Source organism: Simochromis diagramma, unplaced genomic scaffold, assembly GCF_900408965.1.
Source record: "Simochromis diagramma unplaced genomic scaffold, fSimDia1.1 OVJJ01000644.1, whole genome shotgun sequence".
Lineage (NCBI taxonomy): Eukaryota > Metazoa > Chordata > Actinopteri > Cichliformes > Cichlidae > Simochromis > Simochromis diagramma.
In genome coordinates, this window is record NW_024387201.1 from 1,717,594 (window position 1) to 1,743,391 (window position 25,798).

General features: G+C 43.2%; 2 protein-coding genes across 3 annotated transcripts in view; both read left to right on the forward strand.

Annotated features, from left to right (window-relative positions):
* Window positions 1-1,859: 1,859 nt before the first annotated feature.
* LOC120745964 (L-rhamnose-binding lectin SML-like) lies at window positions 1,860-5,072 on the forward strand. The gene is made up of 9 exons (XM_040051198.1): window positions 1,860-1,935; window positions 2,079-2,111; window positions 2,197-2,247; window positions 2,960-3,095; window positions 3,806-3,912; window positions 3,985-4,029; window positions 4,132-4,264; window positions 4,691-4,794; window positions 4,997-5,072. The coding sequence occupies exons 1-9, from the start codon at window positions 1,860-1,862 to the stop codon at window positions 5,011-5,013; spliced, it is 702 nt and encodes a 233-aa protein (XP_039907132.1). The 3' UTR covers window positions 5,014-5,072.
* Window positions 5,073-8,751: 3,679 nt separating this feature from the next.
* prkcz (protein kinase C, zeta) overlaps window positions 8,752-25,798 on the forward strand; it is a 92,627-nt gene continuing 75,580 nt past the window's right edge. The window contains exons 1-4 of one of the 2 annotated variants that reach the window (XM_040051187.1): window positions 8,752-9,443; window positions 16,390-16,511; window positions 19,774-19,863; window positions 22,053-22,103. In XM_040051187.1, the coding sequence (XP_039907121.1) occupies window positions 9,367-9,443; window positions 16,390-16,511; window positions 19,774-19,863; window positions 22,053-22,103 (340 nt within the window). In that variant the 5' untranslated portion in view covers window positions 8,752-9,366. The remainder of the gene's footprint in view (window positions 9,444-16,389; window positions 16,512-19,773; window positions 19,864-22,052; window positions 22,104-25,798) is intronic. The other variant, XM_040051188.1, reaches the window with a different exon arrangement.

Below are 25,798 nucleotides of genomic sequence, written 5' to 3' on the forward strand. Positions count from 1 at the left end.
TCCCAGCATGCATCTGTGCCATCACAGCTTTCCTGAATAGGTTTATACTTTAATCAGTGTAGTGTAAAATAAGTAAGGACAGATTTGAAAATAATCCTGATCAGAACAACGTGTGCTGTAAAAACTATGACACAGAGCAGAACTCTTATGATGTGGTCACTTTGCATTACACACTTATATTAACTGTGTTACGTCAGAGTCAGGCCTGGGAGTGCCCGGCTGACCTGTGGGATGTCGCCTGCAGCTGTAACTGTGACAGTATCATCGTCATACCCTCCAAGCCTGGAGCTGTAACATAGATATTACAGCTGTGTTGACCTTTGGAAATAAGAAATACTTTTTGTATTTCTGTTGGCGTAAACATTAGAAGATAAGAAGAAGAAGACATTTCGTGTGTCTGCTGCATGAGTTCGATTTGTCCAGACTTTTGCATGGAGCTGAATGTCTCAAGTCAGATCAAAGGAAACGACCTCTATTTTTAAAATATCTGATTTATTTTTCTGCACATCAAACTGCCCTAAAGCAGTGCTGGCATGCATGCATTGCACAGTATCAGGGTTACAATTCCATGTTATTCAGCACATAGTGCAGACTGTGTGTTGCAAGGATCAGATTTACTGTCAGTGATGCTTGCGTGTGGTGGCAGCGTGCCTGTGTTTGTGCTGAGTTATCTGCTATTTGTGTCCTATTTGTCTTGTCTGTTTGCTCTTCTTCTGCTCTGTTTATTCTGGTATGCAATCCTAACGGCGTTATCTGTGACAGAAACAGAAGCACACAGATAACAGAAACAAACCTGCACACTTACATTTGGAAAATCTGCAAGTTTGTCTTTTTTCACTTTGTAAATCGTGTGTCAGCCAGTTCAGTATTTCCTGATTCACTGAAACCATGTGTCCTCAAAGATTCAAGATTCAAAGATTCAAGCGTTTATTGTCACGTGTACAAAGAAAAGCATTTCTCTGTGCAATGAAAGTCTTTCTCTGCTGTCCACACACAGATGCAGGTTAATATGTACAAATAGATCAAATAAAAAAAGCATAAATAAATACAACAGAATAAAACTGAGGTAGATATCAATTTCTCTACTTTGTGCAGACAATCAAACAGCATAAAGAGTAGTTTAGCTGTTGGCCATGAAATAAAAACACAGCTTCTTCAGTGGAAACAGTATTTTATGGAGCCCATCAGCAAAAAGGGAATTAGGGCATCGTAAGCAGACTGATGTCAGGTTAATAAATCAGAAGATAACATGTGAGTTCATTACACAGTTTCAGTTCTGAAATAAATGACTTTTTGAAGTTACAGTGAGCCAAGTGTCTTTGTTACACAGACCTGTCGGTCTATCCTTCAGGCCTGGGCCCTCTAACACATAGACCACAAGAAAAATGACTAAATCCTGTTTTGCATGGTTGGATCTGAACAAGGTTCCAGGTCGAGCTTCAACATGCAACAAGAAGAAATGTTACTGAGACAAAACATTTTGTTGAGCATGCAATTTATTGAAAACAACATTTAAACTGAAACAGGCTGTTTGACAGGACCACACCTCCAGAAACCCTATAACCCCCCCCCCCCCCCCCCCCCCAAAAAAAAAAAAAGAAAGCAAAGGTCCAAACATGAACTCAGTAAAGAGCTCTACTGTTATCGATCACTTCAAAAATTCATTGCAGCATGTTTGATCCAAGCATTTCCATGATCAGGACTGTATGTTCTTTGCATGTGTGTATAATCATGTCAAATCCTTCACTGGGCGAGCACCTGGCCACATGTTTGGGCACGTATCCAGCTGAACAAAAGTCTGGGGGGTAAGGTTTGTTTAGCACGATAAGATGAGACTGCAAACAGACTCAAAGCTATAAATGCTGCATTTTTCTGCTGCAAGCATCAGTCTCAGTGAGTCCCCTGAAACCATGCTCCGCCTCAGCAGCACGCTCTGTGAGTACAGTCAGCATTTTCTCATTCATGTTGTTTTCTAGCTGAAGAAGATTTCTTCAGTTCATGTATTTAAGGGTAAAGTATCACGTGTTTTCATATTTGGCCACATTATAAATTGAGAGTGCTGCTCCTTTGTTTTTCAGTGTTGGCAGCAGCCTGTCTGCTTGTTAGCACAGGTAAGTGTCTGCTAGTCTGATTGTTTCTCAGTGTGCTTAGTTTTAATATGTGTGTTAGACTAATAGCTCCATGTGTGCTTTAAAGGTGCGGAGAGAGTCATCACGTGTGGGAACCACGTCCACCGGCTGAGCTGTGGTAAGACCCAACCACTCATGTTTCTCAGCGCTGCAGTGTTTCTACGTGTTATTGTTATTTATTTATTGGGGACGAATGTCGAACACAGATCACATCATAGACACACAGTGAGGTACGAGAGCAGAAACACTCAGGACCGACTTTAAACCATGAGTACAGAACTCCACATGCTGATATCCAGCAGAAGCTTTACACCATAGTGTCCCTATTCCTCCAGTTTTTATTCACATCTCTTCAGCTGCCTTAGAAAAAGTGTCCATACAGAACGCCACAGTGGTCGTATAGAGCCAGGAGCCACACACGGTGGTACATTACCCCCCCACTCTGAGGATAGGCGGGAGAGAATGGACGGGTGGATTTTAAACCCTGTGAAGTGTTTCAGCAAACATACACCGTCATTCACCGCCTGGAAAAACCTCCACACAACATTGCATCAAAACTAAATAAGTGACACACATGAGTTTAATATAATCACCACTAAGTTAGATTTGGAAAACACGCCCGTTTCTTTAAGGGATCCTTGATTTGGTTCTATGAGTACAGAGTATGTAAGACAGGAATGACATTTGTGTTTGGGAAGCATACAAAGCAGCGAGTGAGCATCTCTGCAGTTTGTGTTTGTGAGTTTGTGAGGCTGACGGCAGCTGCAGACGTCCCTGGTTGGTAAGCTCTGTTGTTGTGTTTGAATACCTGCCTCTGTGATGTCCAACAGAAACTGGAGTGATTCGTGTCCAGGAGTCCATGTATGGACGAAGAGACCGGGACACGTGCAGTGGAGAGAAAGCTGAAGAGGTGGCCATCAATACTGCGTGCTCTCTGGAGGGTGCTGAAGACACCATCAGGACAAGGTATACGTCCCAATAACACACTGGTATTTGTTATCAATGGATGTCACTGCTGCTGATCACCACATATAGATATTTCTAAGTGTTATAGAAGATTAGCAAAAAAGGAATTATGTCTGTCGCTAACTGTAACTGATGCATGTTATGTTATCTGCCTACGCATGAAGGAGCGTTAACCCTGACATATGAAACTGTGTATCTAAGTGCTTCCTCTTGAGATCGACACAGAAGGTGGTATTGTGTACATCGCCACATGCATGTGCTTAATAAATGATTGTTGATTGACTGGACCTGCTCTGAGTTTGTTTCTCAGCCCAACATCAAAAAAGTCGGGACAGGTCCTGTAGAATAACAGGGGATGAAATGTGCTGCATGTATAGTGTGACACTTCAGTGATGTGAGAAATCATGTCTGGAAGACGAGATGCTTTTTGAAAAGTGAATATAAAAGAATCAGAGTGCCTTCTTGCTTTCATGGATAGTGATCGTGGAGTAAGAAATGCCAGGTTATCAGATCCAGTGCAAAGATGGGACTGCGAGCCTTTTGCCTCAGACAAAACAGACGATTTCACTTTGATGATATTTGTGGGGAATTCCTTTTACCTTACAAGACCCCATAACCACGTAGAACCCAATGAAAGACTGTTCTTCTCAGCGTTGGTGGGATTTCCCATGGTGCTTCACTGCTGACTCTACTTTCTATTATCTGTTCAGCTGTGACGGCAAGAAGGTGTGTGAAGTAACCCCGGCTATCTTTGCAAGAGATCCCTGCAATGACACCTTTAAATACATCCAGACCACCTACACCTGTATACCAGCAAGTGAGTCACGCACCTGCTTTAAACAGTAGGCTCTGAGTGCTCCACCTAATCTGACTGATGTTACTTTGGCAGTTCACCTGATAACCTGCGAGCAGTCTATGGTCGAATTGCAGTGCGGTAAGATCACGTGTGACCCGACAAACTTTGACGTGTCCTGATAACTGCCTCTCCAAGCACCCTTCTTCAGTTTTCAACAGCACGCACTGCTTTCTTTGACAGACCAGGGCCACGTCATCCACGTGTACCATGCTGATTTTGGGCGCCGTGATCCACACATATGCTCCTTCAGACGGGAGGCCTCACGCATGGAAAACATCAAGTGTTCAAACCCCACTAGCAAAGTTGCTGAAAGGTACAGCTTTAACATTAATGTGATATTTTACTGTGAGTGACCAACGAGATCTTAAACATGACTATGAAGCCTTTGGTCTTTGGCACTTTCCTCTCGTAGCTAACGACACATATTTCTGAAGCTAGCGGAGCTGAAAGTATGATTTGGATGAGCTGGGACGTGCAACCATCACTTTGTGTTCACAGCGTTTGCTGTCCCCACACAGCCAGGGGTTATAGCCTGGGTTTGATCAGTGTTATTAATCACCAGTATTTGGATTTACATAATTAGTGTTGTACTTCTTTTGCACATCCACATCATTCATACACATCGTCTAGTATGAGATAAACAACAAACAAATGTGTCTTTAATTTGCATTGTCAGCTGGGGATCTTTACTACCTGCCTTTAAGTGTTTCATCTGCACTGTGCTGCTCTGCATCCACAGGTGTAATGGGAAACGCACCTGTTCTATGAGAGCAAGCAGTGGAATGCTTGGCGACACCTGTCCGCGTATGTACAAATACCTGGAGCTGACCTACAACTGTCTGAGTAAGTAGCTCAAAGGATGAAGAGTATGTGAACGGTTCATGACACAAGGGGAAGGAAAACCAGCAGCAGAGCCAAACAGGTGCTCAGTGATCCACCTGTGATGCCAACAATAACAGGCTGCTTTATTTAGCTTCCTTCTTCATGTGAACTGTTACAGTGAACAGCCAACCACATCTGACTGTGTGTGTTTGATCTGTTGCAGAATCTGTAGGTGCTTGAGAGGATTAAAGATCCTGCAGTAACAGTATCCTTCACTAAATAAAATACATGAAAAACAACAAGTTTCTGTGTGTTTGTGACTCGTCAGTGTTTTCATGTGTCCTCACATCTATACAGAGCTTTCACTCACTGGGCCCACGTCCTCATTTAAGAACGAGAACAAACAGCTTGTAGAACTGGGGGAACGTATAGAGATGAGAACCGGAGGGGGTGTGTTTGGAGGCGTGGTCCCGCTCCTGAAATTCAGATACTTTATCTCCAATTTCTATTCTTACTGATCGCTCAGGTCAGAGGCGACAAGAGGATCAAAGTGAAGACATGAAATGAAATTTAATCTTTAGTGCAACAACATGACATTTATAAAAATACTAGTTTTCCTTAGCAGGAGAAATGATTTCTATTTACACACAAAAAACTAAAATGAATAAAAAAAAGTTGACCTTTTTTGAGCTATGACACAAGCAAACTGCTGCTGAGCACTCAATCAAGTTCAAACTACAAAAGAAACAGACGGGAGAAAAAGAGGCGATTCTCACAAAGCAGGTTTGATACAAACTGATCACAGTGTGTCAGCAGCTGGACTGAAATTCAAAGAGAAGCACAGAGAGCGAGTCTGGGAGATCTGTCTGAGGACCCCAGAGGTGCCACGAGACCCGAGGACCTCAGTCTCAAATAAGACAATCGCTAGAACCCTGAACAGGAGCGGACATGACAGACCAACAGGAGCTCTGACAGACTCAAGCATGCTGGACAAGCTGGAATATGGGGACGGTTGACTACCATGGCAGTGTTACACAGAAGTCTAAAGGTAATACTACCAGTAATAGCACTAGTACTAGAAGTTGATAATAATTGACTTGGCCTTTGGTCATTATTTACAGGTATGTAAAAAACAACCCACAAGCAACAAAGTGCTAAAAATTTAAATTAAATGAACAAAATAAATGTATGCAAAGAAAACAAAATCCTAGCAAGGTTTCTGTGAGGGGTCAGCGGCTCCGCCCTTCACCAGTTTGCTTCCTTTTCTTCTGTCTTCTGGTCTTTGTCATATCCACTTTCATTAGAAACCATCAGATTCATGAAAAGAAAATGAGTTGAAATAAGTAAGTGATGAACATTATGTCACGATGAATGCAGAAATACAGACTCACAGCTGAGTTACACAAAGCTGGAGCCTCGTCAGTGGCTTTTCACTGAATAATAAAGAATGTGTGAGTCGGCACCCCGAGGTGCTCCTCATCAGGACCAACAACACTACACATATAACATACAATAAGATTTCCTTCTCTCACTGTTGGCTGGTACGTTTAGGAATATTAGTGAAATACATGAGATTAACAGAACGGAAACACAATCAGATCCATGTAGATTCTACCAAAACCCACAAACACCTGGATCACAGAGTCACCTTTTAAATTTGAATCCATATTTTAACCTTTGAAAAGTCTAAAACAGTCTGTTCTGCTTGTGTTTATCAGTGACATAATCAGTGGACAAAGCGCAAATAAAACATGCTGATCTATAATCTTTGTAAAAAAATCTGAAAAATGATCAAGTGAAACTGATTTGATGGGTGATCTATTAGTTTTCTAGTGTCTAAACAACATACTAACATTTTATTTCCTTTCTTTTCCCTTCATGAAATGTAACATGAATGCTGTTTGCAGATGTTTAATAATCAGTTCTTGTCGTCGTCATTCGTCCAGGTTTTACAGCATAAATAATTGATCCATACTGCAGACACCAGGTCCAGGTCTCAGCACCATCTGATAACAGAGCAGCCTGATGAACACTGATGAAAAGTGAATCATCAGCTGAGGAGAAATGCTAACTAGCTAACAGCAGGCTAACAGTGTGTGTGCTAACTGCTAATCTAGCTAACACATTAAGAGTAGGAGGCACAGATTGATGCTGCTGTGTAAAACTATCATCTGTTCAGATGTGTCCTCCTTCACTATAGCAACACTGACATGCTTGTATTCATGTTCATTTAAGGAGGTGTCACTGGGCACAAGTGGAGAGGCAGGGAAGTCATCCACCTGCCCACTTAACCACAGTCAGCTGATTAATGGATGACTCAGTTTAAACTGGTCACGCTCATTGGTGGATTTTTAAAGTTTTCATTTTCAAACTCTACTACTAGTCACGTTTATTTATTTCTAATTTGTAATGTTTGTTCCGAAGCCGTCTACCATATATCTGCTTGTCGATGTGCCTGCACAATAAAGACAATATTTATGTTTGTGTGAGATCACGTGTAGAATGTGCTGGAGTGTTTAATTAGAGTAGAAAAGGCCTGTCGTCCATTTAGTGAGAGCTGGTTGCCTTCTCTTCATGCAGAGCTGCGTTAGATGCCAGGAAACAAGCTTAAAATGCAAATCGTGTCACGTACTACATCTGCATGGCACCATGCTGCAGCTGCGTCCTGTGACCTGTATGGGCTCATTTTGGAAAAACTCATATGGGTCATATTTGAGGGTACGAACAAACCAATGAATCCCTGTTTGAGGACTTTTTGAACCCAGCCTGAATGTTCTCTGATAGCATTTTATTTTGAAATTTCATAGTCAGTAAGTGCTATTAAACAGCATTTTGAATACAACTAAAAATCAAACCTCAATATCTTTTTCACTGAAAATCAACAAAGTCCATCATCCTGTGTCTTACTAATATCACATAATATCATCATCTTTAGATTGAACTCACCAAAGCTTATATTGACTGTTATATCTTATCAGTTTTGTTCATATTTTTATCTTTATCTTGTTATGTCTGTTTGGTCTCTATCAGGTAATATCTGATTACTGTAATCTATCAGGTAATATCTGATTACTGTACTCTATCAGGTAATAATTTGATTTTGTAAAAGCAGTATAGATCTGGATGTGGGCCCAGGGCCAACTGCTCTTTACTTAGCCGTTCAGGCAGTGAATCCTGGTGTCAGACCTCACTAATTATTATTGTTATTAGTAAATTACTGACCCATGCAATTAACTCAGGGTGAACATCTTCATAGTCTGTCTGGAGCTGCAAACTCAGCTTCTCAGTCCTCACAGGTTTGGTTTTTCATTTCCATTTTTTCCTGATATTTACGTCTCTGATCACTCTGATGGTATAGGCTGGCAAAACGACCAAAGTTGTTACTTTATCCAAATAATTATGGCGCTAAATGTGAAACAGTGAACTACATGATTAATAACTCGTGAATCCTCCATCCGCTGCTCGTCGGGGTACCCGGATGTCTCTCTCCTCCGCTGCAGCTCTTCTGGGGGACATCGAGGTGTCCCTAAAATAGCCACGAAACAATCTCCCCAGCGTGTCCTGGGTTTGGCTCAGTGTGCCCTTCTTATCTGGGAGGTGTCAAGGCGGTATCCTTCAGACGGTTACGCGGTCTGAGCGGGCTCCTCTCGGTGAGCAGGGGCAGTGTCCGTACTTTCAGCCTCTGCAGAAGGACGATCTGTTCTGGTTTTTGATGCACAAACACAACAGCTTCCCCTCTGGGCTCAGCACCGACCATTAAAGCATTACAGCAGGTCACTCTTTAGCCTGACCACGAGCGTCACTTTCCACACTTCATGCATATAACGTTTTTGCCATTAACCACTAGGGGGCGCTAAACACCATATTAACACGACTGGTTATGTCGGGTTTTTTCTGTTTGCCGGTACAGAGGTTGTCCTTACCTGGTGTGTACACGGATCACTACAGGGCCACCGTACGGATCGCGTGATACTGACCACAGTGTTAATGAACGCGTACATTTAATGTGATTGTTTATTTAAATATGTCGTAGGAACCGGCTGTAACGCTGGGAGATGATAAGAACATATTAGAGTATTAGTTACAGTATTTGAGGATCATTTCTATGAGGAAAAACTGCATACAAAGAGAACAGTAGTCATGAACCCGACCGCACACTGTCCGTATCCTTTCAGATTATTAGCACGGTGTTTGCCGGGACAGGCGGGAAGCCCCGGTAGGTGAACAGGTGAATTTAGATTACGGTAACCATAGTGAACCGGAAGAAAGCCCGTCAAGTGTGACCACACTCCGAGCTCGACCGATGACAGGTGAAGAGTTTTCCGTTTCAGAATAAGAGCGCTTCTTTAAACCTTGCGCATTAGCTTTTATTCTGAAAGCTGGGGCCGGAAACACCGCCGTTATTCACGGGACGTGACAGACTTCCCCAAAGTCCCCGATGTTACCTTAACGACAGAAAGTTTGAAGCGGCTCCGCTCGGGTTAGTTTTCAGCGCACTGGGCGTACAGGGTCCTCTGTCATCGGCGAGTGGAAACCGCTTTCTATCCACGTATCACACAGCGAGCGTGGGCCTGGGGGGAGCTGAACTGTACGATGCATATGCTAGCGTCAAACGGATCCATAATGGACCTGAACTCGGAGTTTGTGAAGATTAAAGCGCACTACTGCGGGTAAGTAACTCTCCGTGGGTAAGTAGGAAACACCTGTGGAATGGACACTAACAGCTATTCAGCACGCAGCCTGGGCTTCTTGGAGCTCGTGAGTCAGAGAGGCTTTAGTACCTGTGGCACCTGTGTTTAACCCAATGTGTGCGTGAAAAATGACATCAGAGGAAGCTTCGAGAATATTTTTCACCCTCACATAAAGTCAGCGTTTGTGTTGATGATGGGCACATGTGGAGGTGCAGTGGAAGTGGGCCGCTGCTGGTTAGAGGAGTTTCCTGCAGTCATCTGTGGAATCACTTCATCACGCAGGAACAGTGTTTGTATGAACGAGGCAAGTTTATTATCGTGGAAGCAGAAAAAACAGTCCGTGTACCATCACCATGACAGAACACGCAGATTACACGCCCTGAGTGTAACCTAATACTGACACACGTGTGTGGGACAGACTGGACTGGAGGTGTGACGTCCCATCACGGAGGGCTCCAAAACCAAAAACTCAAAAGCTTTGCAGGATCTTTAGGTTGAACCAATTACATCTCCAGGAGGAGTTTGTTAAAGCACACGGCCTGAAAATGCTGCCAAAATGACACAAATAAATAAGTAAATAAAAATACATTTTATTTGAGTGTGCCTTAGATTAAAAAAAAATAAAATAAATCAAATAAAAACTAAAAACAAAGATTTGACAGTGAGTAAGATCTGTACTAAAGTAAACCAGTTTAAACAAGTAGGTTTGGAGCTGTGACTTAAATGAGGGAATCTATATTTCTAATGACGGGAGGAAGTGAGTCCAGAGCCCAGCGACTGAAGCTCTGCTCCCACAGTGGGCAGACTAGCAGAAGGAACAAGATGAGTGAAAGCTCTGACAGAGCAGGAAACAGTGGAGATATGAAGGAGATCACACAGATAAGGAGGCCAAGGTTATGGATGCACTTTAATGTGAGGACTAAGATTTTACACTTTACTCTGGCTCCTATGGGCAACCTGTTGAACAGTTAGGGTGATATGGTCTCATTTATACTGACTGTAGTACTGGAGCTGTAATAATGCGCTATAATGGTTGCTGGCACATAGATGTGTCACCATCACACCTGCTCCATGCTTCACGGTGGGAACCGTGCATGTAGAGACCCTCCGTTCACCTTTTGGAACCAAAGATCTCAGATGTGGACCCATCAGACCAAAGCCCAGATGTCCACTGCTCTAATGTCCACTCCTCATGTTTCTTGGCCCAAACAAATCTCTGCTCCTTGTTGCTTTTCCTCAGTCGTGGTTTCTCAGCAGCTCTTTGACCATAAAGGCCTGATTCACACAGTCTGCTCTGAACATGTAGAGATGAGTCTGCTACTGGAGCTCTGTGTGGCTCTAATCTGAGCTGCTGTTAATCTGTGATTTCTGAGGCTGGTCATGTCTATATGATCAGCAGCAGAGGTGACTGCTGGTCTTCCTTTGCTGGGGCGCTCAGTGTCGTTGTAGCGCTTGATGTCTTTGCGACTGCACTTGGGGAAACATTCACAGTGTGATCAGTTTTCCAAACTACTTTTGTGTAAATGTGGAAAACAACACGTGCTGCTGGTGACCTCGTGAGAGCGAGGAGCAAACACACTGCCATCTTTGCATTACAGAATCCACTCACAGATTTAGGTTTATTATTCTTCGGGTGCTGTTTTGGCTTCTTGTGCCTCCACCCAAACTGTGTTTAGGTGGAGCAGTCTCATACCAGAGACTTAGCAGTCTGCTATGTAGTACGTCTTTCTCTTGAATCCTTGTTTTTCTGTTCATTAGCAAAGGCAGTGTTTGTGCTACACATTCATAATAATGTGATGGTCAAACATTAAGATATGAACAGCTAAAGTACAAAACTGTCCATCATGACAGCCCAGTGTCCAGACTTCGTTCTGTTTGACACTTTTTGAAAGATGTTTGGACGAAGCAGACGATACTCTGTTATGTGTGGTTCTGTTTTGTGTACCTATTACCTAATTACTTTGGTGTAACATGAGTATCAATAAAGATAAACTTGTAAAACTTGTGAAAGTACAGCTAAAAGTCCAAAATGTATGCCGTCCTTCATATTTTCCAAAGCGGCCCAGATAGTTGACTGTGCCGGGTTGACTCCCGGCTGTTACACGCTCAGTGTACGACTTTACATTCCCAGGTACAGAATCCTGCCCCACACCTTACAACAAAGACACACTCAGAGTTTAGTTTCATTTCCTACAACACTTGGATTTTCTGATTGGTTAGTTTTAGTTTATTGCACATACCAATGCTGTTTATTTAAAACACAGCTGTGTACAACATATGTTCAGTTTGTGACGGGAAAAAATATTTACATCAAAATGAAACAACATCTTCACTCAAGAGTAAAAAAGTGCAATCTAAAAGTTAAAACATGAGAATCAGCATCGTAACGGTCGACGGTTAAAGCTAGCATGACAGCTACATGGCACTGGCCTGTGTCCTTAGTTTGTGGTTCAAGATGAGATGCAGATATGGGCAGCACGGCGGTTAGCAGCACGGCAGTTAGCACTGTTGCCTCACAGCAACATCAGGCCGGGGTCTTTCTGTGGAGTTTGCTCCCCGTGTGTTTGCGTGGGTTCTACTCCGGCTTCCTCCCACAGTCCAAACTCATGCAGTCAGTGGGGTTAGTCGGTGACACTAAATTGCCCACAGGTGTGAATGGTTGTGTGTGTCTGTGTTTTAGCCCTGTGACAAACTGGCAACCTGTCCGGGTGTACCCCGCCTCTCTCCCCATGACAACTGGGATAGGCTCCACCCCCCGCGATCCTGAAGAGAATGGATGATGATGACTATATCACACTGTCCTTAGTTTGTGTTTGAAGATGAGACACAGCAAGTATTTATCCCATTAATCTGCTTGTATACTGCTGTTTCACTGAGTGAATGAGTGCTGGAATAACACAGTGTGCCGAGCGTATGCACCGGTGTGGTTCTGCACACGGTGCAGCCTGGTGTCTTCTGCCACAGTGTGCTCCTGTGAAACCAGCGTGGCGGGCTGCCTCTGCACCGTCACAGCGTCTGTGTGATGAACGCCACAAACATCAGCGATGACTGTAGACTAGAAGTTTCTGCCGCTCACAGATTTATTGTGTGCCAGGCTCTCTGAGTCTGAACCTGAGACACAGACACGCGTGTGTGGCAGGAGTCACCATAGCGACCAGTCGTCACACCTGTTTGCTGATGGCTAGTTACCCCCCTTACAGGGGCATTGTGCTTAAATATGGATGTGATGAGTATTCTTCTGTTCTGTTGTAAGAGGAGATCCCGACCGAGTGACTGAACCATCACATGTTTCCTCTGAATGTCAGCACTGTTGTTGTTGTTGTCTCCAAACTCTGGCTCAGAAACGCTGCTCAGCTCTCGCTGTGTTAAAACCCTTCCACATATTTTTGGAGGCCTGTGTGTAAAGGAGCCAGTGGTGATGTCACCAGTGTGGTTCAGGTTAATCCTACCAGTATAATCTTTAATCACAACGCTCTGAAATGATTTTCCATGTTGAGTTCAGACAGTCAGCCTTTCTCTGTGTTCAGCTTCCTGCCTGATCTACCTGCTGCACAGCAGACGGTTCAGGCCCAGCTTCACTCTGTGTTAGTCATAACCAGCACCAAAGAGCTGCTTCTACAGCAACCCGGCGTCTGAGCACGTTTGTTGCTACAGATGCATTTACCCAGACTCATTCTGCCAACGTTTGGGGCGGTGTGGGAGTGGAGTGGGTTTTTCCAGCACGAGTGGGAGTCAGGTGTGCAGCATCCACATACAGTCTTTGCAGTCTTTCGTGTTGTGCGCCACGTGTGAGACAGGCCAACTGGAAGATACCTTAATCTGATTTGTCCCAAATCGTTTTAAGTGTGTGTGTATTTTAATCACTAAAGTTTGTCTTAAGCCAGAGCTGTTCTGTAAATATTGATATCAGGGGACAAACCAGTCCAGTGTTTCCCACTTCTTTTATCTGTAAGGCAACAATTCAATGTTTACCTGACTCTTTGAAATGAATCGTCCTAATTAAATATATATTCTTATTGCTAATAACATTCCCTCTGCAGCATGCATAACTTTATGCAAATGATGTGAATGACATTCATTCAACTAAGTCAGTGATAGTAAACAATAGCAAACAATATGAATATGAATAAGTAGGATGAGTGGAGGCTGTCAGCATCATGTCTGAGATGACTTACAGCTGCTGACAGATGTGCCGACCCTGCAGGGATCTGACTAAAACCTGGATTTATTTGAGTGGTATAACAATTTGTGTTGGTCTTTATGGAGTTTCCCCAAAAAGGTTCAAAGTAGAGAAAGTTTCTGTGAAAACTAAAGTCAGTAATGCAGCGTGTGATTGACCCAGCACACAATCACTGAGGTGTGTGAAGTGTTCTCATCAGTGGGGTCAAAGATCACGGTGCTGCATGTTTATGCTCTGATACATGACCAATCCCTGAGAGCATTCTTCAGTATGTTCACACAGTGCAAGGGTCAGCATTCAGCTAACCTTTAGTTACAGACTGAGAGAGTTTAATGCACATTTGGCTTCAGCTGTTTGAGTTTATTACAACAACAGAGCAGGAAGGGTTTCACAGGAATACTGCAGACAGGAGGATAACCAGAGTTCATGCTGCTCACATCTCCTCCTGTTCTGGAGACATTTTATATCATAAAAAACAACTTTGTAATTACTGTTTACCTTTTACTTATCGAGTGGAATTACTTAGCTACTTACTTATTAATGAGTTAATAACATTGTTATAGCAGTGTTTGCATTAATGCATAAAGAGTGAAGAGTGTAGTGGTAGAGACAGGAGCTGCTGCTGAGTGGGAAACAGCACAACAGTCAGTGTAAACAGCTCCCACTGAAAGCTCAGTGCTGCTCCTGCTGCAGGTGAATAAAACAATGAAACATTATGTAATTCACACAGCAAATTACCACACATTTTACTACTACTACTCCCAATAACAGTAATATTAATAACTCTACCAATATCATGTGTAATGGAAGGCAGTGTTAGAGGTTATATTTGAGTAAACGTTCCTTTCAGTTGAGTATATGTGTACCATGGGGAAACCTTAATCTCATCCTGCAACAACAGAAGTAATGTAATAGTAACTTCATAATGAAATGATTACAGCAGCAGGTCATGATGGAAGCTGTACAGATGTGGATAAATACAGATGTGTAACACAGCACTCACTGGTCCTGGATCATGAACAACAAAAAGAGAAACACTTTGTTAGAGGTGCTCTCTCTGTGGGCTCCGCCTGTCAGTGATTTTTAATGTATTTAAAGTTAAATGTTCTGCCTCACAGTTCCCACTGCTCTGCCTCCGTCTGTAGCTCTTGCTGATGATGACTGCTGATGATGTGCTGCCTCTCAGGATTTCACTCCTGGCTGCTTTGAATCCACATTAGTTGAATTAAAATATGTAATAATTTCAGATTTTCTGGTAAAAAGAGAGATGCACTGTAAACTGTTCAGTGTGATGTTGGATGACAGTAATGCATTCACACCCAAAACTGTGGCACCGTTTAAACGACATTAAACACATTTAATGCGAGCTGTTTAAAGCCAAAGAGCTTCTGGGTAAATATGAGCTAGCATGATAAACAAAGTGTGTATGTATGTGTGATGTAATTCCACGCTGACCTGTGTGTCGGCCGGCTGCGTGGAGCAATGCCTGCTGGGAAGCAAGCTGTCTGTGCCCCACCTCGTCAGAGTCCAACAATCACTGGCCATAAACTGTTGTGCACACACACCCAGAAACCTGCCCGACACACTGCCTGGGAGCTGTCAGTGCAGCACCTGCTCACGCAGCTCTAACACACAGCTGACTAACTCAAGGTTTATTCTAACAGTGTGGCATGTGCAGGCTGCAGACTTTGCTCCAATCAGCAGCACAGCACTGAGGCCGATGTTGACGCTCAACATACGCACCCTTATTTAATGCTGACAGCTGATAAGGGCTGTGAGGTCAGTGCTGATATGAAATCAGTGCTTTCTTTTTCAGGCCGACAGATTCAGCCATGCTTATTGGCTTGTACACGTCATCCATCGTTCTGTGGATTTATACAACCTTAGCACAGAAAGAAAGGACCTGTTGGGTTGAGTATTTCCTTTTTGTTAATCTTGGCATTGTCAGAGAACATTTGGCAAGTTTTCTGTGGGCACAATCCACCTGCTCTACTCTGCTGCTCAACATTTCCCTACAAGCAGATCCATTTAACAGGGAACTCCACTCCACTGGTCTACGATTTCTGCCAAGAAGCAGTGTTACAGCAAGAAATCATCAACCAGACACCAAGTGTTTGGGCTCAAGTAAAAACTGCCTGGAATAAGGAGGTGGTCCAGATCAAGGCAGCACTTTATTTAATGCCTAAAGGTAACAGATATTGTTCAGTACAGTCTGAAAACAGTTAAGAAAGAGAAACTTGGTGCTTATCTTTCTCAGCTGTGAGTGGATTGAGTGGGTGGTTCAGTTCACACCTGTAACACTTAGTGTGATTGTGTCAGTTGGTGCACCGTTAAGACAGACCTGGGCCCACAGACCTGGGCCCACAGACCTGGGCCCACAGACCTGGGCCCACAGACCTGGGCCCACAGACCTGGGCCCACAGACCTGGGCCCACAGTGGATCATTAACTCCGCTGCAGAGGCCAGCCAACATCTTTCTCTCTGTCAGACTTCTCCCAGTGTAAATACCCTAAAACATTTAAGTTTAAATTTAAATATTGTATAAAACACTACATTTTCACTAATATTTGTGGGTGTTTAATTGTTTCTTTGTTTTGTACTACTTGAACACTAAAGCGGCCCTCCAATGAGACGACAGCTCCAGCCCCTGCTTTAAAGGATAACAGCTGATTGGGCCAAAGAGGAATGTCTGCAGAGGCGACAGAGCGACTGGGTCCTGACGTCTGTGTGTTTGTGTGCTTTCAGGGACATTTTAATCACAGACTTGGCTGCAACAGTAACCTTTGTGGAACTGTGTGAGGAGGTGAAAACCATGTGCAGTGTTGCCAGCCAGCAGCCCATCACACTCAAATGGATCGATGATGAAGGTGGGTGTGCCTCACAGTCACAGGTCCTCTGCCTTGTCATTGTTTCTGCACAGGCTTCCTGTCAGGTTTCACTTTACTTTTGGTTTCATGGCTGTAGGAGATGAGACCCCACCTATATTTTCAAACTACTCCACCTCTATTTTCCAAGCCAGATTTTTAGACTTCCTGTGAAAACTATAGGGAATTGTACATTCCTGTCCTTAGCTCTAAAATTCTGGAACAACTTCCCAGCCTCTCTTCACACCCTTGACTCTGAGGCGTCTGTTAACATACCCCACCTGACACATGTTTAGCCTGCATTGTTGCCGTTCACTTTGCCTGGTCTCCTGGTCAGTTTTGGCTTTGTGGGCGTCTCCTGTAAAAAATACAAGCTGCTTATCAATCAAAACTAACTGATAAACAGATGAGTATTAATGATTCCAGTGCACAGTTTCATATTTTTGAAAAATACCCTGCACCCAGCCGGTTTGTCTGATAAGTGTCCCATGTAGCAGGGTACCCTCACAGCAGAGACTCTCTGGGTTGTGTGTGTGTGTCACATCTGAGTGTGGTGTGGCACTTGTTGCACTGAGAGCAGCATTTGTATGTGAAAAACACAATCAGTGATGAATGTCACGTAACAGAGAATAAAGCGGTGCAGGGCGAAGCATGTCTGTGCTGTGTTAGCTTAGACAGTGAAGTGTCCTATAAGAATGGGCGACCGTGGCTCAGGGGGTTGGGAAGCGTATCTGTAGCCGGAAGGTCGCCGGTTCGATCCCCGGGCTCTCTGTCCTGGTCGTTGTGTCCTTGGGCAAGACACTTTACCCTACCGCCTACTGGTGTTGGCCAGAGGGGCCGATGGCGCGATATGGCAGCCTCGCTTCTGTCAGTCTGCCCCAGGGCAGCTGTGGCTACAACCGTAGCTTGCCTCCACCAGTGTGTGAATGTGAGAGTGAATGAATAGTGGCATTGTAAAGCGCTTTGGGTGCCTTGAAAAGCGCTATATAAATCCAATCCATTATTATTATAATGTCTCTATTTATTGTAGAGAGAGACAGAGAAGGTCAGCTGTTTCAATAACCTCCATTAAAGCACCATGGTTGGCAAAATCTACATGAAAACTGTTCCTGTGATAGGTGGAAACATTAAACTTGTGTCACCACTTGAGGCAAAAACACACCATCCAGTGCAAATAGGCTTTGAGACACAGCAGGTTCACTTTGATGATGTGACAGTATCCTGCAGCTCCTGGACAGTACCTGAGTTGTTGTTGGTAGTATTAAGTAGTTATGTTATGCTAGCATAAATATCACACACGATGCGAAAGGCTGTCCAAAGACGCAGACTGTGCACAGAAGCGACACAGTGAGGAGAAAGTGGACTTTCTACAAGTTCCTGTGTTATCGGAACTTCACTGTCTGCACATTTCCCTCAAAGCTGTGTCAGGAAAATTGATCCATCGTTTGTCACACAGTTTATGATGAATAAACCAAATAAATGTTGTTATTTTGTTCCAAGTCCACTAAGCCTCGACTACAATGGAAATACTCACAGTCACAGTGACTGATCATTAGTATTGTTACCAAACACACCACAGTAATTCAAAGAGATGCTGTCTAATATTGTCAAGATAAAAAAGGGATAGAAACAAAGACCTGTGACTTTTGTTTTTCCATGTTTATCCTTGGAAATGAGACTTTATTTTTCTCCTTAATGTTCTGCACACAGCACATCCCATAATAACAAAGAAAATGTATCTCAAATAAAAACACATCATGTACATGGATAGTCACAGTGTTTGCTTTGGAGCACCTCTGGCAGCACTTACAGTCTGAGGACTGGGTATGACACTGTAAGCCTGGCTGTTTCCCGTCCTTCTTTGTCCTCTCAGACTCCATCACGGGGGACGGGCAGCATTGGTGCCATCTTCACATAGAGTCTGGGCTCTGGCTGGGCAACATCACAATGTGGCTCCAGAGCCACATTGTGATGTTGCTGAACCTTTGTCCAAGGCCCGAGTGCTTTGGTTATCATGAAGGATGTGTGTGCACTGTTGCATTCATTTATTCTTTCTCTCGGCCGCTCGAACAAACAGGCCTGATTGACAGAGCTCCAGAGAGGAGAAGCTTCTCTGCAGCACTCCACCAGAGTGACCGTCGGGGTTTTAGTCCGCTCCTTGAGTAAGGCCTTCTACTCAGATCACTCAGATGGGTGGGGTGGCCTGGGAACGGTCCTTTGTTGTTACAAAGTTGTTGCCTTTGTGGATATTGGCTGCACAAATGTTTCTTTTGCTCGATATAACTCAGAGGTGTACAGACAGGTCCTGGGACATCGTGCTGGATGATGGATGGTTGAATATGGGGACAAGCAGAGTTAACCACTGGACTCCAGTCAAGTTGTAGAAGCGCTTCACAGATGAGACAGGATGTAACAACCTGTCAGTACGTCTAAAATGAACATGCTTTAATATAACTGTAATATTTTTGTTTTTCATTTTTAATCATTTGTAAAATAAGTTTGCAAGAATTTCAAGCGAGTTTTTTTTTTTTCAAAAATTTTTTTTATTGTCATCATTATGGGATATGTTGAATGTTGAGGTGAAAAATGAATTGAATCCACTTTGGAATATGGCTGTAGCATTAAAAATGTGAAGAAGTGAAGCGCTTTCAGTACTGTGCAGATCTTTGGCCACTATAGGAACAGGGCTGCACCCTTTGAGTAATTTGAATAACGTGATTATAAAAACACGCTCTGTAGCGCTCAGCTGTCACCATGTTGACGTGTGTTTCACCCACATTTGTGACTCAACATAGACTTGCAGGTTTTTCAACCAAAACACTGATCACACAACAGCAGCAGTGATGATGATGATATAGTTTAACATGGAGTCCAGCTACACACAGCGAAGAGCAAAGAGGCAGAGGATGTTGTTATTGTGTTGTTATATTTTCTAAAATGGAAACCTATGAAGGATCTGTGGGATTTTTCTCTTTTGAATATTTATTATTGCTCAGTAATAAAAGTATTGTATCCGATTACTTAGGTTAGATGAAACTATTAATCCTTCAGGTGGGTTCCTCTGGGAAATTCAGTTTACTTGATAAATTAAGGATAGATTACTCTATTACATATTACTATTACTCTAATCGATGGTTGCAGCCCCAGTCAAAAGTAAAAACTCCTGAGAACTTAAACTGAATTGGACTGTTAAACCTTGAACAGTCTGTAGTCCTGATCAGAAGATTATATTGATAAGATTGCATGCATGTGTTTGTCTGTGTAGGGGACCCGTGTACCATCTCCTCTCAGATGGAGCTAGAGGAGGCGCTACGGATTTACAGTCGAACCAAAAGGTCTGGATTACTGTTGCATGGTGAGTTTGGGAAAACTTTTCATTAAAGAGGATCTGCATGCATATTTCCAGGAGTACACTACCGGTCAAAGGTTTACAACACCCCAATTTTTCCAGTTATTTATTGCAATTCAAGTCGTTCAAGTTCAGTGAATAGTTTAAAATGGTACAAAGGGTGAACTGCCAGAGGTTAAAAACAAAGGTAAGGTTACCTACAACTCAAAAATCACGTACATCTTAGAACAAAAAGGCTTTTTTTCATGGGTTAACAATTTAATCTGTTCTGCAGCAATGGAGGTTGATCAAGCCTTGAAAGCTGGAACTACTAATTCCTACAGCTGTTCCAACTTTCCTGGATTACCCCCCCCCCCCCCCCCCCCCTCTGTCTGCATTAAAGCAGTGTTGCAACACACTGTGGTACCATACGCTCGTCAGCATCCGTTGAACAGTGTTGTACTGCAGAAAGCAGTGTGATGGTACAAGAATGGGGAGAAAAAGGTGATTGACAATGGAAGAGAGACAGACCATCATATAAATGTCGGTCTGTCCTACAGAGAAACTGCAAAGAAAGTCAAGGTGTCAGTGAGTACAGTTTCCTTCAGCATCCAAAGGCTCAGAAACAAACTGTGACAGGAAGAGGTCTGCAGACCCAAAGACACGACTCAATCAGAGGACAAGTTTCTGAGAGTTAACAGCTGTGTGATAGGTGGCTCACAGGACAACAGCTTCAAGCAGCTTTACAGTGGTCGTAGTAAGAAAGTCTCAGTTTTGGCTGGGCCATGAAACACCACCATTGGACTACTGAAGACTGGAAGAAGGTATTATGGGCTGATGAATCAACATTTGAAATCTTGTGTTCATCACACAGGATCTTTGTGGTCGAGTAGGTAAAGGATGGTTCCACAGTGTGTGGTATCAACCGTCAAACATGGAGGAGGAAGTGTGATGGTCTGGAGCTGTTTGCTGGATCCAGGGTCGGTGACTTGTACAGAGTGAGAGGCTCCCTGAACCAAAACACGTACCACAGCATTGTGCAGCACCATGCAGGACCCTCTGGTATGAGCTTAGTTGGTCAGGGCTTCATCCTACAGCAACATAAAGACCCAAAACTTCTGCTACAGATATGGGAGAATATTTGATTTCTATTGTAGAAAGAAGCCACGGCTGTCTTCAGCTGTTATATCTGCCAAAGGAGGCTACTCTGATGGGTCAAAGGTTAGAATACACTTTGGTCTATAAACTGATTCCATGATTTCTTTAACTCCAATTACTTATTTGTGCTATGCTTTCATTTCAGAGTGCAATGAGACATTAAACTGCATCATTTTCAATAAAAAAACTGGAAAATTTAGGGTTTTCTTAAACTTTGGAGTGGTAGTGTGTATTTTTAAGTGGTTGGATATTTTATATATTTACTAATTACCATAACTTTTAAAATTATAATTATAGTATCTTCTTTTTGCTTTTATGAGTTAATGTGAGTTAATGTTTCTATGGTTTGTTCTGGTAGGAGGTGCTTAAGCATGGTGTTGGTCCAAGGCTGGACTGCTGGCTAGTCACCATTAGCCATGGCGTTAGCCCCGAGTTTTATTTCAGCCGAGTTCCTGTAGGGTCTATAAAACAGCTTGAACTTTGTTTGTTCCTGTTTCTTCTGACACTTGCATCATACTTAAGTATTCAGGTCTCAGGCCTCTGAGTTAAGACTGACTGAAATAACATTGCCAGTGTAAGCTTACCTGTCCATACTGTAAATACTGATATCAGATAAGATTACTTAAATTTAATGCATGCCACACTGCTTTTTTAAAAACTGTATTAACGGGGTGGCTGTAGCTCAGAAGGTAGAGTCGACACCTGGCTGCCAAAAACCCTTGGGCAAGATTCAAACCCCAAGTGTCTGCATCCAAAGGAGTGTGAATGTTAGAAAAGGTATGACTGAGTGAACCTGTTGTATAAAAGCTTGCGCTCAGAGCTCAGCAGGAAGCACTGTGTATGAACCCGTCCACTCTGGGTGGAAACCATCTCACTCAGGAGGAATGCTGTTTGACTCTATAAGTGTGTGAAAACAGACAAGTTCTGCTCGTTGACCTTTCACACTGTCTTTTCTTCAAATAGAAGTAATGACATTTTTGGTTCCATTGACAAAACAAACTGTGCTGCTTGGTATGAGGACAACAACAAATGTCTGCTTTCCTTTCCTGTTTTTCCAGTATTCCCCAGTATTCCAGAGCAGCCGGGAATGCTCTGCCCCGGAGAAGACAGTGAGTAAACCTGCTCTGCTTTCATTCTGTGAGATCAAGTGAGAGTGGATGTCCTTGGACACGTATGTGTCCACGTTACACCTGGACACATAGATATCCAGTAGGGCTGTCAGCGTTAACGTGTCATCACAATTCAAATGTGTAGCACATGTAACCCGTCTGGAGCGCAGAGTGACTCAAAATCCCTGCAATGACTCTGTCAACACATTTCAGGCAGTCTGGCCGAAGTTTGTCCGTGCTGCGCTGCAGATGGGTTAAAGATTCGAATCACGTTAATCCTGATGCTACGTTAACATGTTAACGCTGACAGCTCTAATATCCACATGTTCATTTTCTTTGTTTCCACAGCTGATTTGTGCGCTCTGTCTCAATAATCAGGTGTGTTGACCTGTTTTGCACCTCTCCTGTCATTGTTGTTGTTGCCCCTGCAGTTCCATCCCACACCTGTGCGATTACTGTAGCAATAAAATGAACGTGTCCATCTCAGTCCATGCATGTGTGTTTCAGTGCATTGACACCCGTGTGTGTGCGTTCTGGTTCTTGTATACACTCTGATGGGAGTATATCAGGAACATGTTGTGCAGCAGTGGTGTTGACTCTAGATCTCAGTCCAAGCTGGTGGCAGTGGATTGGTGTGTAGAGCCAACCCAGTCCATATATCCCCTGCAACGTGAGAATATTTTAATGTTATGGCTGATATTTAATTTCTGTGGATTTTGGACCTTCATGTAAGTCTGCAGGTGCAGGGCTCTGAACATCAAACACTCTATATTAAACTTCTTAAGGGTGATCATCAGCTCGTTCTTGAAGAACTGAGAATGATATGGCAAGCATGCCCATACGGAAAAGATATATATAAATAGGGATTGGTATCGTTTAGGTTTTATCCGATACCGGTGCCGAACTGGTACTTTTTGAAACGGTGCCGGTGCTTAAACGGTGCTCAAACCGGTGCTTAAAGAATGGAGAACACACGCTTTGTCCAAAAACCTCTCATGTTCAGCTGTTTTTTTGTCAAAAGATAACAATGTTAGCCTTTTCTGCAGCTATGGGGCATATATGGTATCACTCTTGGCTGGAGGCAGTGCTTAAACAATGGAAAAAAACACAAACTTTGTCCAAAAACCTCTCATGTTTAACTGTTTTCCACTTTTTCTTTGGTCATTTTAGCCTTTTTGGCCAGGGTGAAGGGAGTATCTGCCATCAAACAAGAAGACAGCCGCATGTAGCTATGATGATGTTTGCTAGTTCACCTTACATGCATTAATGTAATAACGTGGTTAGCTTACTCAACGTAAATTACACACGAACAACATTAAGCTACTCACGTAGAGAAGAACGGCTGCTGCTGTCATCATCATCCGTCATCATTTCTGCTACACTGGCAGGGCTAGGGGCCAGGACTCTCCTCTTCGGGTTTTTGGGGGATGTTGCTAACTCCAGGTCCGATAACAGACAACCCACCCACAGTAGATGTGCTCGGTGTGAGGTCTCGCAGCAAACTATCAAATACGGTGCATTTTTCGGCTTTTAAAAAAAAAACGCTATGCGTCGCCAGGTGTTTCATCGGATTTGAGGTGTTACCTCCTTTGACAGTATCACAGTATCAGCTTAAAGCACTTGTTGCAGGCTGCTGAGTTTGCATATTTTGCTGTGAAGTACAGGCATACATTTGACCGCTTCGCCTTGGGCGTTTTTAATCTGTAGCTCTGCTCTAAAAGAACGTACGTACCTGGACCCGCCTACTATCCTCGGAAATGTAAAATGATTGGCTAGAATCTAAAGTGTGTCACAGCTCAGGAAAAAAAAAGCACTGAAATAAAGCACCGAAATGTGCGCTGCTTTTCGGTCTGGTTACTACCGTTTATGTCAGAACCGGTGCCATCATGCACCGGACACCGGTACCCATCCCTATATATAAATCATATAGAGTTTGTATCTGTCTTGTGTGAAACTTGTATGAAAAGCATACAAGAGTGAAAACAGATATAAGATCCCTTGAAAAATTATATAAATGAAACTTGTATGTTTTGGATACTTCCTAAAACAATATATGAAAGTAACGAGAAAGTGGCCACTTTCATGAGTAAATCATATAAGCCTTATATGATTCACTATATGAAGTAGGCCACGTCTGATGCAAGTCTTTTATAAGTTTTTACTATTTCTTTTCCATATGGGTGGATTTCAGTAAGAAAGCACCTTAACTGAATCTTTTTGGTGTATGAGGGGATTTTATGGTTGGACTTGAGAAGCAGTTTGAGGTAACCAGGAGTTAAGAGTTTATCCTGTCCGTGTAACACATGCAGAACTATTTTAGACGTGTCGGTCAGGAAGCTTTTCTGCAAAGATGTTTCTGTGTCATTTGTGTTTTTGCTGAGTTCATGTGTGGAGTCGTCACCGCTGCTGGCTCCCCATCCCCACCAGTGTACTGTCAGGTTGCTGCTACACTCCCTCGCTGCCTATTTGCTGTGACAGCATGTTTCAGCAGCTTGTGTTGGGCGCTCCTGAGTGTGCATGTGCAGAAAAGCCTGTGTGTATGTGTTTGAGGGGAGGTGAGCCCTGTGCTGTTTTCCTGTGCCATACCACTGGAACCAGTGTGAAGACACAGCTGTAGGTAGGTAATGAGGGATCTGGATCAGGGTCACACACACTGAGTTAGATCACTCTTGTGCTCTAAGCTGTGCTGGTCACACCCTGTGGACACATGTAATAATGTACATTAACATTGTACTAATTGTGGCTTCCTGTTTGGCTGTTTCATTTAACCCTCCTTAACGTAGTGCTGGTGTTGATGGGAGGAAACAAGGACTGAAGGACTGAGCTGTTTTCTCCTGAAGGGAGGAGGACAGAATAAGAATGAGGAAGCAGGGAAACATTGTTACTCATTAATGTTTAGACTGTGTCTGTTTTTCAAGGCAGACTCAGCGCTGACAGCACTAGTAGCTACTAAACTAAATGTACTGAAGCAGTTTTCAAGGCTTTGTTCACTTCAAATAAAATGCTTTAAAATAATTCCCAGTTTTCCGTTGTGGGACTGAGCCATGGACTTTGTTCTTGTTTGTCTGATTTATAATTATGTGTAGTTCTGTTCTGCATGTCTTTAACTTTGGTTCAGCCTACATTGGTTTTATGGTTTAGATATTCTCAAAAGGTATCACAGATTATTTCATACTTTTTAAGTATGGTGTTATTTTTGTGCAACTATTCTGAGCGCATGTAAAAAGAATTTGCAGGTGCAAGTGTTGCATTTTGAGGAGAATTTTATTTTGAGTGAAGAAAAGCTAAATTTGAGTGAACAAAATTCATTGCTGCGTGCAAAAACTGTATTTCAGTGTTTGCTATTATACACACACACACACACACACACACACACACACACACACACACACACACACACACACACACACACACACACACACACACACTAGCAGCCCCTCTCGCTCAGTTTTTGCATTTGCGCTCGCTCGCAATGTTTTGCTCGCGCTCTCAACATTTCTGCCCGTGCGCGCTCAACTCTTTCTGTACACCGTTATATTTGTGCCACAAAACCAGCCAATCACAGACTTGGATGCAAAAAAATCTGATTGGCTGTTTTGGTCTCCAATCCCAGAATCCATTTCGTCCAAAACTCAAACGAGGCAGTGGCGGAGGAGAACAGAGTGGCAGAGTTTGAAATATTACTCTTTCTGGGT

Excerpts from the sequence above, each read along its gene's own strand:
- LOC120745964 (XM_040051198.1), top strand. The coding sequence starts at position 1,860 with ATGCTGCATTTTTCTGCTGCAAGCATCAGTCTCAGTGAGTCCCCTGAA. Across the intron at positions 3,913-3,984 it reads CTACACCTGTATACCAGCAA|TTCACCTGATAACCTGCGAG; the intron begins GTGAGTCACGCA and ends TTACTTTGGCAG. Across the intron at positions 4,265-4,690 it reads ACTAGCAAAGTTGCTGAAAG|GTGTAATGGGAAACGCACCT; the intron begins GTACAGCTTTAA and ends CTGCATCCACAG.